General features: G+C 36.8%; 1 protein-coding gene across 3 annotated transcripts in view; it reads left to right on the forward strand.

Moving 5' to 3' along the window:
* The window catches only part of LOC111048903, a 91,227-nt gene that overhangs the window by 67,363 nt on the left and 7,603 nt on the right, over positions 1-16,261 (forward strand). For 2 of the 3 annotated variants that reach the window (XM_039440630.1, XM_039440631.1), the window contains 4 exons: positions 3,437-3,871; positions 9,714-9,918; positions 10,871-11,019; positions 13,658-13,873. In XM_039440630.1, coding sequence (XP_039296564.1) covers positions 3,437-3,871; positions 9,714-9,918; positions 10,871-11,019; positions 13,658-13,873 — 1,005 coding nt within the window. The remainder of the gene's footprint in view (positions 1-3,436; positions 3,872-9,713; positions 9,919-10,870; positions 11,020-13,657; positions 13,874-16,261) is intronic. The other variant, XM_039440632.1, reaches the window with a different exon arrangement.

The raw sequence follows: 16,261 nt of genomic DNA on the forward strand, positions 1-16,261 counted from the left end.
ATTATATTTCTACACTGTCGAAAACATAATTGGCATCGTTGTGGACCTAGGAAATGATAGTACCACCAGCTTTGTCGAATGATAGACAAGGATAGCAAAACCAAAGTTGATCAAATACTGCCATTATAAGGTGGACCTCACTATAGTCGAGGCGTTAGCCGAGACTAGAATTTCATTCGAGCTCTGCAAAAGACATTCACGTCCAAGTAGCTTACACTATTTTTTGTCATAATAATTTAGAAAATAATAATTGAGGAACAGAAATCATTACCTGCTTATGCTGACATTACTACATGCATTCTATAAACATAACCTAGTTCACAAGTTTCGAATCAGGAATCTCTTGATTGTAGTTGACAAAACTTTCACCTGGAGCGCTAGAAGGCGGTTTTGGTACCAGTTTTGCTGTTCCAAATTCGGAACTAGGAAACATACCCGTCTGTTAAGGAAACATATGATTTTATTACAGTAAAGTATGCTGTAATGAGAATCATTTATGTTTATTTGTTCTACAATCAGCTGTTCACCAAATCGATTTCATGGATGTAAAACAGCTGAAATTGAATGACTATAACAAAAACAATCTCTATCAAACTATTCACGAACCGTTCTCAAATTCTATGACGAGGTTGCACGAAAGCCTGTTAAAATTTAATCACGATTAAATCATCTCCAACACTTCCCTTTCCTTCTCCTCTTCACCCTTCATTCCTTACTTTTATACCCTCTACCTGCCTATTACATGAGAAACCACAGTTGGCTAGGTATTTCTCCTCCTTTATTTCTTTTAACCATATCCCACTATGAAGCCTGTTTTTGTATTTTATTAGAAATCTATTTCTGATTGTGATTTTTTTGTGTTTTGATTTATTTTATGTATATTGTGTTGAATTGAATACAAAACTCAATTAATTATTTGAAATTAAATGTCACGAGAACCAATCAGAGAAACCTTTCTCGGGAAATGGCTTCTCTTGTGGCATTCCATCTTAATTTCAATTAAATTATTTTGTGCAACCGGGGTTATTAAATTTATCAATTTAAAGGTGTGGTGAACACCGACATTTATAGTAGATAGCTATAATTCAAGTCATCCCTGTAAATGTGATATGAAATTAATATTTTTGATTTTTGTTTAGAACAAATACATCTCAAATTTAAAACATGATCAAATTCAACTAGAGTAAAATATTTTATTCAACCTGACAACCTGAGTTAGAAGATCTCTGATGTACGGCGGGTTGCCTATATTAATCCTACAAGGAATAGAATTCACTTATTTTGGCCAGTATTGGTTGAGGGGAAACTATTCATTACTCTTAATTGAAAATGCTGACAAATTTAGATAAAAGAGCATTGGTGTACGGCGGGTTGCCTATCACACTCCGTCGGGAACACGATACACTTGAAACAAGTTTTGTATCAAATTATGGTGTTGCGTATCAAGTTGTATGATACTGTATCATATTTTGTTGTGTTATCATCTGTTGTGATACTGTATCATATTGTGTTGATACTGTATCATCTGTTGTGATACTGTATCATATTTTGTTGGCACTGTATATTGCATATATAACCCCTAATAGTAAAATATTAATTTATTTTGGTCAGTATTAGTTGAAATGTGAGTGTTAACTGAAGCCGATAGTCCTAGTAGTTGTTTTTGGTGAAGCTATGTGACGCTGGTAGTCTCTCATACTGTGCCCTTCTTACACTCCCAACAACACACTAATAATAGACAGTGTATAGGGTGTCTATGTTGCAAATGTGAGTGTTAACTGAAGCCGATAGTCCTAGTAGTTTTTGGTGAAGCTATGTGATGCTGGTAGTCTCTCATACTGTGCCCTTCTTACACTCTTACACTCCCAACAACACACTAATAATAGACAGTGTATAGGGTGTCTATGTTGCAAATGTGAGTGTTAACTGAAGCCGATAGTCCTAGTAGTTGTTTTTGGTGAAGCTATGTGACGCTGGTAGTCTCTCATACTGTGCCCTTCTTACACTCTTACACTCCCAACAACACACTAATAATAGACAGTGTATAGGGTGTCTATGTTGCAAATGTGAGTGTTAACTGAAGCCGAAAGTCCTAGTAGATGTTTTTGGTGAAGCTATGTGACGCTGGTAGTCTCTCATACTGTCACACTCTCTAAAGCTGCGTACACATATTCGTGCTTCCAACCCGCACCGAGCACGCTCCTCCCTCGTACCGCCCTCGTACCGCCCTCGTACCACCATCGAACCACAGTCGGACCGCCCACGCACCCATCATGAACGTTACGGAAAATGTTAGCTCTTTTCGCGTTCCCCGGTCGAACCACTGTTGCTCGCCGGTCGATCATCAATCGCTCTGCTGGAGTGACGTTCGGTTGCGGAGCAGAGCGAGTGTCTGTACGCACCTTTACACACTCACACTCCCAACAACACACAAAGACAGTCAGTAGTCAGCTATAGTTGACAAAAATTGGGTTGAAATTTGGAACTTGAAGGACTTATACTGAAGGACATCTTCTTATGCTATCTTTCCTCTTTATTAAATTATATCCACTAACAATTTGCCAAACTGAAATAAAAATACCCTTTTTAAGGTGGAGTTAGGACTCCCAAGTCCTCTCCAGTCTTAAATTGTAAAAAGCTGGTACAAAAAAATATCAGAAATTGGAATGTATCAAATTAAATCCTACTTGAATCACATAATAATTGGGAGACAAAACTCAGGGGTTTCTCGAAGGATCTATTTTACCACCATTGTATCTACCAACCATTTTCCAAGCGGAAATATTTACACGTAAAATAACCTTTTATCGGACAAAGTGAGGGCTTCAAAGTCCTATCTACCACTCAACCTCAAGTTGTAAAGACTTGAAACTCTTTCTATTTCTGACCAAACCGCATAAAACTCTATACACTGCAAAACACTCCATACACTCTCTGGGAGTTGGGACTTTAGCGTCCTCTTCATAACTCAACCTTAAGTTGTAAAGAGTTGATTCAAATAAAAACCACCAGAAACTGAAATAAATCAGATCAAATTTCACTTGTTTCACATATAATATTAGTGAGACAATACTCAGGTGTTTTTTGGATGCATTTTAGCACCATTGTATGTAACAACCATTTGCCAAGCCAAAATGAAAATAGCCTTCTATCAGACGAAGTAAGGGCTTCAAAGTCCTTTCCACCTTGAGTTGTAAAAATTTGAAACTGTTTCCATTTGCCAAACTGGAATGGAAATATCCTTTTTTAGACAGAGTTGGGACTTGAGAGCCCTTTCCACCACTCAACCTTGAGTTGTAAAAATTTGAAACTGTTCCCATTTGCCAAACTGAAATGAAAATATCCTTTAGAAGCCAGAGTTGAGGCTTCAAAATCTTCTCCACCTTGAGTTGTAAAAAGTTGAAAATGTTTCTATTTCTGTCCACATCGACCTCAGGTGTCCCAGGAAAACCACAGGAAACTCTCCCACACCAGCATGGACGCAGACAGTCTAGATCCCACTGACCCACCGCTGGAAAACCTTCGGAAGAGTCCCCGTTTCGTGACGTCACCCATGCACCGGGAAACCACTTTCTCGACTAGTCTTGACGATGAAACAGCTCCCGCTGCAAGATTCCTGGGCAGCGGACGTCCAGGATTTGCAGACAACAGATTCTCAGGAACTCCTGCAGAAACCCGGTTCCCAGGGGGCAGTGCAAGACCTCGGAGACCTGAAGAAGAAGACGAAGGGGAGTTTAGTGATAAGGAGGACAATGATGAGGAGGAGGAGGGAGGAGGATTGAGAGGAGGAGGTGGAGGAGGAGGAGGATTTATGAATGGTTCCCCAGATCAGATGATGGTTAAAGAGACTGCGTTCAAAGCTGCTACCAGGGTGAGTAGGTGTTGCAGAGGGAAAAAAGGGATTCCTATCAGAGGAAAAAAGGGAAATTATGGTCATAGGTAGAATCACTGCATGGCTTCAAAACGTATTGAGAAATAAATAGTAATCATCAGTATTGGATTTGGGACTGTTGGCTTCAAAACTCACCGCCATTGAAGGGAGAAAGGGATTTTCATTAGAGGAAAAAAGGGAAATTATGGTCATTGGTAGAATCACTGCATGGCTTTGAGAAATAAAATGTAATCATCAGTAATGGATTTGGAACTGTTGGCTTCAAAACTCACCGCCATTGAAGGGAAAAAGGGAATTATGGACATTGGTAGAGGGGAAAAAAGGAATTTCAATTGGAGGGAAAAAGGAAATTACGGTTATTGATAGAATCACTGCTTCAAAACGTATTGAGAAATAAATTGTAATCATCAGTAATAGATTTGGAACTGTTGGCTTCAAAACTCACCGCCATTGGAGGGAAAAAGGGAATTATGGACATTGGTAGAGGGGAAAAACGGAATTTCAAAATTGGAGGGAAGGAGGAAAATAATGGTTATTGGTAGAATCACTGCATGGCTTTGAGAAATAAAATGATGGCTTTGATCCACCAGTAATGGATTTGGAACTGTTGGCTTCAAAACTCACCGCCATTGAAGGGAAAAAGGGAATTATGGACATGGGAAGAGAGGAAAAAGGAATTTCAATTGGAGGGAAGAATGGAAATTATGGTTATGGTAGAATCACTGCATGGCTTTGAGAAATAAAATGATGGCTTTGATCCACCAGTAATGGATTTGGAACTGTTGGCTTCAAAACTCACCGCCATTGAAGGGAAAAAGGGAATTATGGACATGGGAAGAGAGGAAAAACGGAATTTCAATTGGAGGGAAGAATGGAAATTATGGTTATTGGTAGAATCACTGCATGTTCAAAACGTGGGAAGCATGCATGGCTCAAAACGTTCAAGCATGGCTTCAAAACTTATTGGGAGATAAATTACTGTAATCATCATAAATAGATCATTTGTTGGCTTCAAACCTATCTTCATAAATAATCAGTAATTTATTGAAGCTGCATGTCTTTAGAAATCGCATAGAATAGAATAGAATCGCTGCCTTTATTTCTTTCCTAGGAGGGTGGAGTTAGGGCGCAGCCGGCCCTCTCCTACACTCAACCCAATAAGTAGTTGAAAAAACCATGATCATTGTCAATGGAATGGATCATTTGCCGGCCAGATAGCCGACTAGACTAAGGCGTTGCACCCTTCAGTTTGCTAGTGCTACCTGGTCGAGGGTTCGAATCCCATCGAATAGGCATGGACGTTTGATCATCTCATAATTCACCCTCGCACTATCCACAGACAAGCAAGACGCTCATGAGGGCATCATCTGCAATTAAAAGAAAAGTATTGGAAGCTGCATGACTTTAGAAATTGAATGAACAACTAAACAAACCACGATCATTGTTATCAATGTATTTGGAGTTGCATGGCATGAATTTTAAAATAAATAATAAAAAAGTTCCAAAGTGATTAAGGTAATGCATTTAGAACAGCATGGTTTTGAGAATATTTAGAGGGGAATTCTAGAGGAATCATGATTATTGATAGTAGATTACGAGCTGCATGGCTTTAAAATTTTTATGATGGGCTCTGAAGAAATCAATTTATGATCACTGATAATAGATTTGGGTCTGCATGAATTTGTAAATGAATTCTTAAGATATCTTATGATCTCTTATACATCATAGAGATGAGATTTCAGCATAGATCATAGAGATCTCATGATCTCATTGATAATAGATTTGGGTCTGCATGGATTTGAAAATCAGAAAATTCTTGAGATATTTTATGATCATTGATAATAGATATGTTTGATTTTGAGATGTACATGTTGTGGACTTTTGCTTGGAGAATAAATCTCTTTCAAACAGAGATAATATATGGTGAGTTTTCTTTTATGTGTTTAGTGATGTGATGTGTGTTGTGACAGATGAAAAAGGTCACAGTGCAAATATGCAAAATTATTTCTGCATGAGATTGAAAATTGGGAAATGATATCTTGATCATTGGAACAGCATGGTTTCGAGAATATTAGAAGAGGAATTGTATAGAAATAATGATTATTGATAGTAGATTACGAGCTGCATGGCTTTAAAATTTATAAAAATGGGCTCTGAAGAAATCAATTTATGATCATTGATAATAGATTTGGGTCGGCATGAATTAGAAAATTGGGAAATAATTTCTTGATCATTAGCAAGCAATTTTTTGAAGTGCATGGCTTTGGAATCAGACAATTATTATGAACTCTTGAAATATCATAATCATTGCTAGCTGAATTGAGAGTGCATGGTTTCATGGCTTTTGGCATCCAGTTGGCATGACTTCATGATGGAAAATCTTGCATTTAATCTCCATATTGCTCCATTATCATTCATTTGATGATTCAGAATTCACCTAGAGTTGTGAGTCTACAATGCTATACCATCGCAAAATCATTGACATCTCATTTGGAAATGCAGTTCGCATGACTTCAGGATAAAACATCTCACTTTTGATCCCCATATTGCTTAATTATCTTTCTTTTTATGATTTGGAATTCACCTAGAGTTGTGAGTCTACAAAGATATACCATTGTAGAAACATTGACATCTCATTTTAAAATGCAGTTCGCATGATTCAAGGATAAAACATCTCGCATTTAATCTCCATATTGCTTCATTATCATTCATTTGATGATTCAGAATTCACCTAGAGTTGTGAGTCTACAATGCTATACCATCGCAAAATCATTGACATCTCATTTGGAAATGCAGTTCGCATGACTTCAGGATAAAACATCTCGCATTTAATCTCCATAATGCTTCATTATCATTCATCTAATGATTTGGAGTTCACCTAGAGTTGTGAGTCTACAAAGACATACCATTGTAAAAACATCGACATCTCATTTGGAAATGCAATTCACATGACTTCAGTATAAAACATCTTTCATTTAAACTGTACATTGCTTCAGTATCATTCATCCAATAGTTTGAAATTCACCTAGAGTTGTGGGTCTACAATGCTATACCATCGCGAAATCATTTACATCTCATTTGGAAATGCATGGCTTCAAGATATATATCAGAAATTATCAAATTAGCATCAATCCTATTATTTGCTAGTGTTTGAAGATCATCATGATTCCAAAACAAAAGGAGTATTGAATATTGGAATTGATGGTATTGTTCCACTGCATAACATTATTCATTCTGGTTCATATTTGACTACCAGCATTTCATTTCAAAAACAGTTTGGCGTCTTCATGTGTAGCCTATTCATCATGTGTGTTCATCTGTATCAAGAAACCATTGTTGACGACATGTCGAGTCATCATTATTGTTTGATTCATATGACAATAGAATTTTTTTGTAGATACAGTGATAGAAAATCCTTTTAGAAATAGAAAATTGTAAGAGAAGATCATTACTCATCACACACGCTTTTGATTAGAAATGGAATCCTGATATAGTAGATATAAAGCTGCTGATATTATTATCTATCTAATAGTCTATAGAGAGCTGCTGATTTGATATAGAGCTTCATGACATCTTCATGACATCTGCATGACATCTTCATGACATCTGCATGACATCTGCATGACATCTGCATGACATATTATTATACTCCATAAACTAATCAATTGTATCTGCTCTTGTGTCAATTAATGTCATGTTGCAGTCCCCAACAGGGCATGTTATGCTGCATCTGTTGCGAGACATGTTGAGATTTCTGTAAGTGCATGTTGCAAAATTTTCAGAGGCATGTTGCAATGTTGAGTGCATATTGAAACAAGGATATGTTTCAACTGGAGACACGTTGCATAACAGTTGCAAGTGTTTGTAAGGACATGATGCAACATTTTCAGATCTGCATCTGTTGTAAGATGATGTTGAACGATCATATTGCAAGACTGTTGCAAGGTCATGTTGCAACTGATCCAAGATATATTTGCAACTGTTCAAGGAGCTTCCAAAACAATTAATAATTGGGCAATTTTTCACTGATTTGTTGAATTCTATAATAAATTATTAAGATTTTGAGCAGTTTTGGGCGAATGCCTTCTATTTTTACCTGGATTGTATAATTATATGAAAGAATAAATAAATTTCCTTAGAATCTCACTAATTTTGAGGTTATGTTGACACGACAAGCACGGCCAAATAATGTTGTAAAGTCATGTTGTAACTATTGCATTTTTTGTAAGGACAGATTGAATCTATTTGCAGATTTGTATGTTTTGCCAGGATAATTATAATTAAACGGAAATCCCAATTGAATGCTGTAAATTACCCCGAAGACTTCTGCTACTGCAAATTGTCCCAGGCTAACAAATATTTTTTCGCCACACTGCACAGAAAGCAGCTGTTATCCAGTCCCTACGTAGATCTGAAAGACATTGTTTGCAGATTACTCTCGTTTGACATAAGAAACAGGTTTCATTCCGGCTAAGGACGGAAAGAGTACCCTTTCCGGCCGCTAACATGGCACTAAGAAAGGTGAAAGAGAAATGGTCTTTAGCATTGGGAGCTAATGTATCGGATTATTATGAATGTCGGTCGACATTTATTGTATCTTTTGATTTAAAAATCATCGCTCAAGCCAAGCTAGATGACAACTTTACTTGACATCAGCTGTTGGAACGCAAAAGAGACCCACGAAACCGCCTAACTTTTTGGCGTCAGCTATACCTGTAGTGTGGCGAAAAATATCATACGCGACTCTCTCAGAAAGGTGTTTACGGTATTTGGATAACATATACCCGGGCTCGGCAAGCATCGCCCGGGAAACTATCCTCATAACGTAAACACTAACTTTCTGTGCTTGTAGTGTAATATACTATTGTTTAGTAGCGCTCATCGAATTTCCATCCAGCTGTTTACCCTGTTGTCAATATTTGCAGTAGCGGAAGTCTTCTGGGTGATTTACAACATTTCATCGAGATTTTCGTTCAATAATAATTATTCATTAATTAGCATTTGAACAAAAAAAACTTCCAATTTATTTCCATCTGAGGTTTAGCCAAGATGTTGTTTGAACTGTTGGTTCCATCTGCTATTGCAGCTTCCATCAATTATTATTATTTTCCATAGTATTTTTATACCCAACTAGTCGTCAGGCTCACTTCGCTCGCCATATCCGTCTAGCCAGGGGGCTCCACCCCCTAGACCCCCGACTTGATCGTCCAAAAATGAGATCAGCAGGCGAGCGAAGCGAGGACGATCCAGTCGGGAGTCCAGACTAAACGTCTGGCTAAAAGGATATGGCAAGCGAAGCGAGCCTGACGGCTAGTAATATAATATTCCCAGGAATAGCTCTGATTGAAGCATCAGTGCCCAATCAATTATTCCGCGATAAATGCATTTCAATCTTCAACTTGGTGCCAACCTAACAAAGTCAACTCAACTTAATGCCAACCTGACAAAAGTATTAATTTAGTTACCAGTTAACAACTGTTTCGAAGAGGTACTCCCTCTAGATTATAGTTCTATATTAACATATGGTATGGACATTTCAATTATAGTTAAGAGAATAAGAAGAATATATATGCCAAAAGAACTTTAAACCCTTAAAAACCACCCTTAGAGTTAAAATATTGCCAAAAGATTTCTTAGTGCGCCTCTAAAGGGCCAACTGAACATACCTACCAAATTTGAACGTTTTTGGTCCGATCGATTTTTAGTTCTGCGAGTGAGTGAGTGAGTGAGTGAGTCAGTCAGTCAGTGAGTGAAGTGCCATTTCGCTTTTATATATATAGATTCACTTGTAATTTTACTAATTTTGAGGTTATGTTGCCAGGACGAACACGGCCAAACAATGTTGCACTTCGCTGCAACCAGGGCACACGGTCGCAACGGAATGCTGCAACTGTTGCAAGAGGTCGATTGCAACGTTGCATTGCGGGACGAACTGTATCGAACTGCCAGAGACGTTGCGCAACAGGTCGACATACAGGACAATGTGGTCGCTATAGATCGATATGTCGTATCTTTGGCAGCTAAAGGTGAGAGATTGGATAGTAAATTTTTACAGAATATTTATCAAATAGATGAATACTATTGTTTGATTATACAGAGTCGCCTTCCATAGACAATAGTTGGCTGTCAATCCCATTTTTAAAGCTCTAGTCACTCTGTCTCCCTCTTTTTGTTTCCATCTCTGTTCCTCCTTTGATATCGGGGCACCGAGCTTCGCTCGTTATTTTCATTTATTGATGAACAGAACACAATTCTCTAAAATGATCGTGTTTATATTTCACAGCTGGCTATACGTCATCTTATGAATTTCGGGGATGTGATATTTTTATTTTTCACATACTCACTTGCTTACTCACTTTTTTACTATCCACAGACGACGAAAGTCTCAGCTGTTTCAGCCAAGGATGAATTATCTTTTCAATGTCGTTCAGAGAGTTTTCTCAAGGATGAGACCTAGTGCAATCGAATTTTTATATCATATACCTACTATGTTCCAAATTTCGTGAAAATCGTTAGAGCCGTTTTCGAGAACACATAATTTTCATCACAGATGTCATAAACTGAGGTAAAATTAAACCATATTTTACCTCAGTTTATGACACTATCTGATTTTGCATTGTTTTATACTCAGATGAGACTGATAAACTAGAAAACATGGAATAAACTTTTCTAATCAAACCATTTTCTATCACATACTGGACTATTTCAACACAAAATACCTCATTTCCATAACAAAATGGTTTAATTTCACCTCAGTTCATGACACTTTATCTGAGTTTGCATTGTTTTATACTCAGATGAGACTGATACACTAGGAAACATGGAATAAACTTTTCTAATCAATCCATTTTCCATCACATACTGGACTATTTCAACACAGTCATGATATACAGTACAATAATTTCCAACACAAAATTGTCTAATTTACATCCCAGTTCTTTACACTTTATCTAAGTTGTCATTTTTTTTTATATGCAGGTGAGACTGATAAACTAGAAGAGCTTCTACTGGAGGGATATGATCATATCCTTGATGCTGAAGATGATGGAGAGAAAATAGTTGAAGTAGCCGCCGCCAGAGGTCAGCGTAATACGTTGGCATTCCTACAGTCCATTCCACTGTTTGAGGTCAGTTTCCAAATTGGGCATTTATTTCATAAATATTACAGTACACGTCCCTTAACTACGCCTCCCTGACTTTGAAACGGCATATTATTGCCTATAATAGGCAAGGTATGTTACGCGGGGTAATATTCACGGCTTCGCAAAAACATCAAGCTTCAGAAACCCTAAATGGAGGAAGCTCCCTACACAAAGAGATTCTTCATGAATGAGAGAGTTGCAACGTATCACCATCAATGGAAAGAGCATGTTGAACGAATGTCAGCTGATTGGCTGTGTTGTGCTAAAAGGATCTAACTCCAAAAAGCTCCTCGTGTATCTTTTCGGATGTAACATGATGCTTTTGAGAAGATACAAAAGAGCATCTCTTGCTTATGGAAAGATACATAAGAGCTCCTTGTGTATCTTTTCGGAAGTAACACGTTGCTTTTAAGAAGATACAGAAGAACATCTGTTGCTTATGGAAAGATACATTAAAGCTCCTTGTGTTTTTTTTTTTTGGATGCTACACGTTGCTTGTTGAGAAGATACAAAAGAGCATCTGTTGCTATGGAAAGATACATTAAAGCTCCTTGTGTATCTTTTCGGATGCAATACGTTGCTTTTTAGAAGATACAAAAGAGCATATGTTGCTTATGGAAAAATACATTTTCAAAAATGTTCAATGTTGAATATTGTTTAGCTTCACAGATAGTATTGTAGTCTAGTGGCCTTCCGCCAATAGGCAAAGCTACAGGACTCGGAAACAAATTGAACAGTAGAGGCCAGAGCAGAACTAAGGATTAATATCATATACTTTTTCAGATGAGGATGATGCCCACATGAGCTCTAGGCTTGTGCCTGGGTGATGAGGTGGATGATTATGAAAGATGAATGGATGTACAGTTTTAAGTGGCTTCCGAACCACTGGGAATTGATTTTAGTACTCATGAATCATATTCAGAGTATAAAGTATCTAGAGTGGATGTTGATATTGTGGAACTTCCCCATATTATAAAATAAAAATAATAATCTTTATTGAAATAAAGTGGAATATTGCAAAAATCCTGAGTCTCTTCAATTATAATCAGAGGAGTTGGTTCAAGCGGTCACCCTTCCAACAGGTGTACCAGGCACATGATTCTTAACTTATCTGAGCAATAGCTTATGAGCGTGACCACTGAGTCAAACCGTTCCCTATCATGTCTATGGTATCATGACTACTTTCGTTTATGGTAAAACCTCTTATCAATTTTAAGAATTTCAGGACGATTGCCATATACACAATTTTTTAGTAATTTTATCATTAATTTGTTGCAATTTCAGATTTACTTGGATCAGTTTTCAATAATAGAAAATTAATTCACAGTAATTAGTTATAATTTCACGTTCTCGGCAGTTGTGGAAGTGATACTGTGGCATAAAGAGGTCCACGTTATAATGCCAGTGGATAAGGATAGGAGAACAGTGTTGCCGATTCTCTGCCTTGCCACTGCCTTCTATAGAGGACAGCTGATACCAGTATATCTCATGTCATCTGTTCATTCTTGTTAAAAATATAATCAACGTTGCAACAATTTCCACCCCCACATTGAAGCTGCTATCACAATGAAACAAAAAAATGTAATAGTGGAATAATACATCAATTGAAGAGAATCTAAATCTTTATAAGCTCATGATCAGCATGGATAATCTTCTTCGATTTTTGAAAGTTATAAGAGCAAGAAATTCATTGATTGATTTATTGTTTATTATACTTATAATATTATTAAACGTAAATCCAAATTAAATGCTGTAATTCACCCCGAAGACTTCTGCTACTGATGCAAATATTGACAACAGGGTAAACAGCTGCATGGAAATTCGATGAGCAATACCATAGAGAAACAATAGCATTTTAGATTCCCAATTATCAGGCTTCAGATACAATTTAAACAAAAAATTCTAAGTGGAAAAGATTGAGCATGAAAATCTCATCAATTAATGTTCAGTAACATTTTCACCTAAAATTGAAAATAAGCTCGAAATTCGAGAAAATGTTATTATTTCAATTACAAACTGTTGGCAACTGTTGATTCTATTAAATCATTCACTATGAAGAGATAGCAAACTTCGTGTGTCTCCAGCCTTATTGTCCTATCACCAGCTGGCTTGGATCTTTGAATAGTAGACATGAGATGCGCGGGAACACTAGCGTCAGGTGATAAATTTTCATAACGGCAAGGAAAGTTGTGTGAGTGCGCCACACCAGATTTTTACTGTTATCCCAAGCCGATTACTGTCAATTTTTACTGTTTTGTCCGGTAAAGAGTGTATGAACGGCACAATATGAAAGACTACCAGCGTCATAAAGCTTCACAGGAAAGAACTACGTGGACTATCGGCTTGAGATAACAGTAAAAGTTGCGACATAAACGCCCTATACAATGGGATATCTACTCAACATGCTATTGTTTCTCTATGGTATTGCTCATCGAATTTCCATCTAGCTGTTTACCCTGTTGTCAATATTTGCAGTAGCAGAAGTCTTCGGAGTGAATTGCAGCATTTAATTGGGATTCTCGTTTAATAATAATATTTAATTCGTTAGCATTTGAATAATATTGCAATATCACAGTAATTTCCATCTGTAGAGATTTATTTTTTTATTGATTTAATTCCCTAGGAGCGAAGAGACCTTCTCCATAGAGCAATAAGAGCAGGAGAAACCAGCAGAACGGAGGAGATAATACGCTACCACCAGAGCAGTGGGCCTACACTGGCTGCCTCCAAGAACCAATATGGCCGCTGCAGTCTACACATAGCAGTTCTGGGTCAGCATCAGGCGATAGTCAGCCATATTGCTAGCCACTATCCTCAGACTCTGCATATAGGCGATAATGTAAGTACAGTTGAGCGAGCGTAGCGAGTTCTTACTTATGACTATAGTGAGGTCATAAGCGAGCGTAGCGAGTTCTTACTTATGACTATAGTGAGGTCCACGTTATAATGGCAGTATTTGATTAAGGCTGTGCAAAGGCTAAAAATAAATTTTTATTCGTGATATTTTTCAAAGTTTTTCGATTTGTATATCATCAAGCTAACAAAATAAAAAAGTTTTCTCAGAAAAACATTTTTTTTCTAATCATTACTCTTTAAGATATGAGTGCCTAAAGTTTAAAATTTCTGGGACAGAACATTTCAAATTCGGTAGGAGATAAAATCCGTGAGATTTAGAGGATAGATTCTTCTTCATGGTATTGTTGATTTAGTAGAACAAAAATTTTCTAAAGGTGCGTACAGACTTTCGTTCCGCTCCAAGACCGAACGTCACTCCAGCAGAGCGATTGATGATCGACCGGCGAGCAACAATGGTTCGACCGGGGAACGCGAGAAGATCTACCATCTTCCGTAACGTTCATGATCGGTGCGAGTAGAGAGCGGAGGCGGAGCGATTGCTGTGCGATGGTGGTACGTGGGCGGTACGAGGGAGGCGCGTGCTCGGTGCGGGTTGGAAGCACGAGTATGTGTACGCAGCTTTAGAGTATCAATTTTTAAGATAAGAATAAGAATGTTTAAGAATAAGAATGTTTATTTCGCCAAATTTTTACATAATAGTTACAAAACATGAATGATTTGGCACAGCCAGCAAAGATAAACTTGTGCGCTAGCTGTGAGTTCATAAAGCAAACAGTACGAAGTAGCCTATAGCAATGCTGAAAAAAGGAAAAAAAAATATACCTATGTAATAAATATTATAGTAATACTTCTTGTAAATATACATGTCTTCTTATAAATAATAAAATGATAAGAATTGAATAATTTCGTGTTAAAACCAATTATACAGATGATAACCAAAAACAAGTCATACAGCCTACATTTAAATCTTCTAAATGCAAACTAATGAAGAAGAATACAATAAAAAATGAAATTTTCAGTTGTGAGCACATCCCAGTGCTTAATCAATTTTCATAAATAATACAAAAGATAGAAAGACATTCAAAACTCAAAAGAATCATGAATAGATTTCTTAACATTTAGGCATTGTAAAATATATATTCTGCTTAACCCATACATTTATTTCCTTGATAAGTGTTTTAGTAATTTTTGAATTAATTAGTTTTATCGGAATTTTGTTTGAAAATATATTGCAAAGATAGGTGAATTGATGTCGACAAACTACTAGTTTTATTAAGTTGATATTGAAATTATTTAATGCTAATGAACGAGTTTGGTACGGTATATCTCTAATTTCTAGATTACTTCTATTCTTATTTAAGTGCAAAACAATCCTAGTTACATACATCTGTCTCAGTGTGGGAACACTTAATTCTTCAAAAAGTTTCTTGCTTGGGTATCGTCTTGGTTTACCCAGTGCTGCCCTTATAAGATGCTTTTGTAGTGTGAAGACTTTATTAAAGTGACAATCATATGCACCACCCCAAGCTTCAATCGCATATTGAAACAGCGAGTGGGCATACGCAAAATAAATTGATCTTTTTACATCCAGGTCTTTCAATTGATTCACTTTGTAGAAACTATAAATAAGAAATTTAAGTTTAGAAGATAGGTAATTCATATGAGTATCCCATTTCAAATATCTATCCACCATCACTCCCAAATATTTTATAGAATTAACTTTTTCAATTTGTTGGCACAAACAGTTCAACCCATCATTCAAGCAGTGAGGATTAGAGTGCATTTTCAAATGCAATGAGTCCTCAGGTTGACCTGCTAGTGTCGGAGAAAAGGTGATATACTTTGTTTTTTTCAAGTTAACAGTTAGAATATGATTATCCATCCAATTCTTCATAATTTTTAAACCTCATTAGCAGATTGGTATACTTGGTGCCAGGATTCACCCGAAAAAACTAAGGCTGTATCATCAGCAAATGAAATTTGGGTACAATGTGGTATTTTTAATTTTAGAGCATCGTTCAAGTAGATCAAAAATAATACCGGGGACAGAACTGTACCCTGCGGGAGACCAAAACTAGATGATTGATCTGTAACTGATGTACCATTCAAGATTAATGTTTGTTTTCTGTCCTGAAGGTAGCTTTTCAGAAGTTCATTACATAAGCCTCTTATCCCACAATTATTTAATTTCTTCAATAGAATGCTATGAGGGACGGTATCAAACGCTTTTGCTAGATCTAAGAATACAGCCAATGTTTTTTGTTTAGAGTTGAAGTTTTCATCTATCAATTTAGTTAGGAGGATAACTGCATCAGTTGTAGACTTTCCATGCTGAAAACCAAATTGATTTTTCTCTAGGAAATTATTGATG

The sequence above is a fragment of the Nilaparvata lugens genome, chromosome 14 (assembly GCF_014356525.2).
Source record: "Nilaparvata lugens isolate BPH chromosome 14, ASM1435652v1, whole genome shotgun sequence".
NCBI classification, from domain to species: Eukaryota; Metazoa; Arthropoda; class Insecta; order Hemiptera; family Delphacidae; genus Nilaparvata; species Nilaparvata lugens.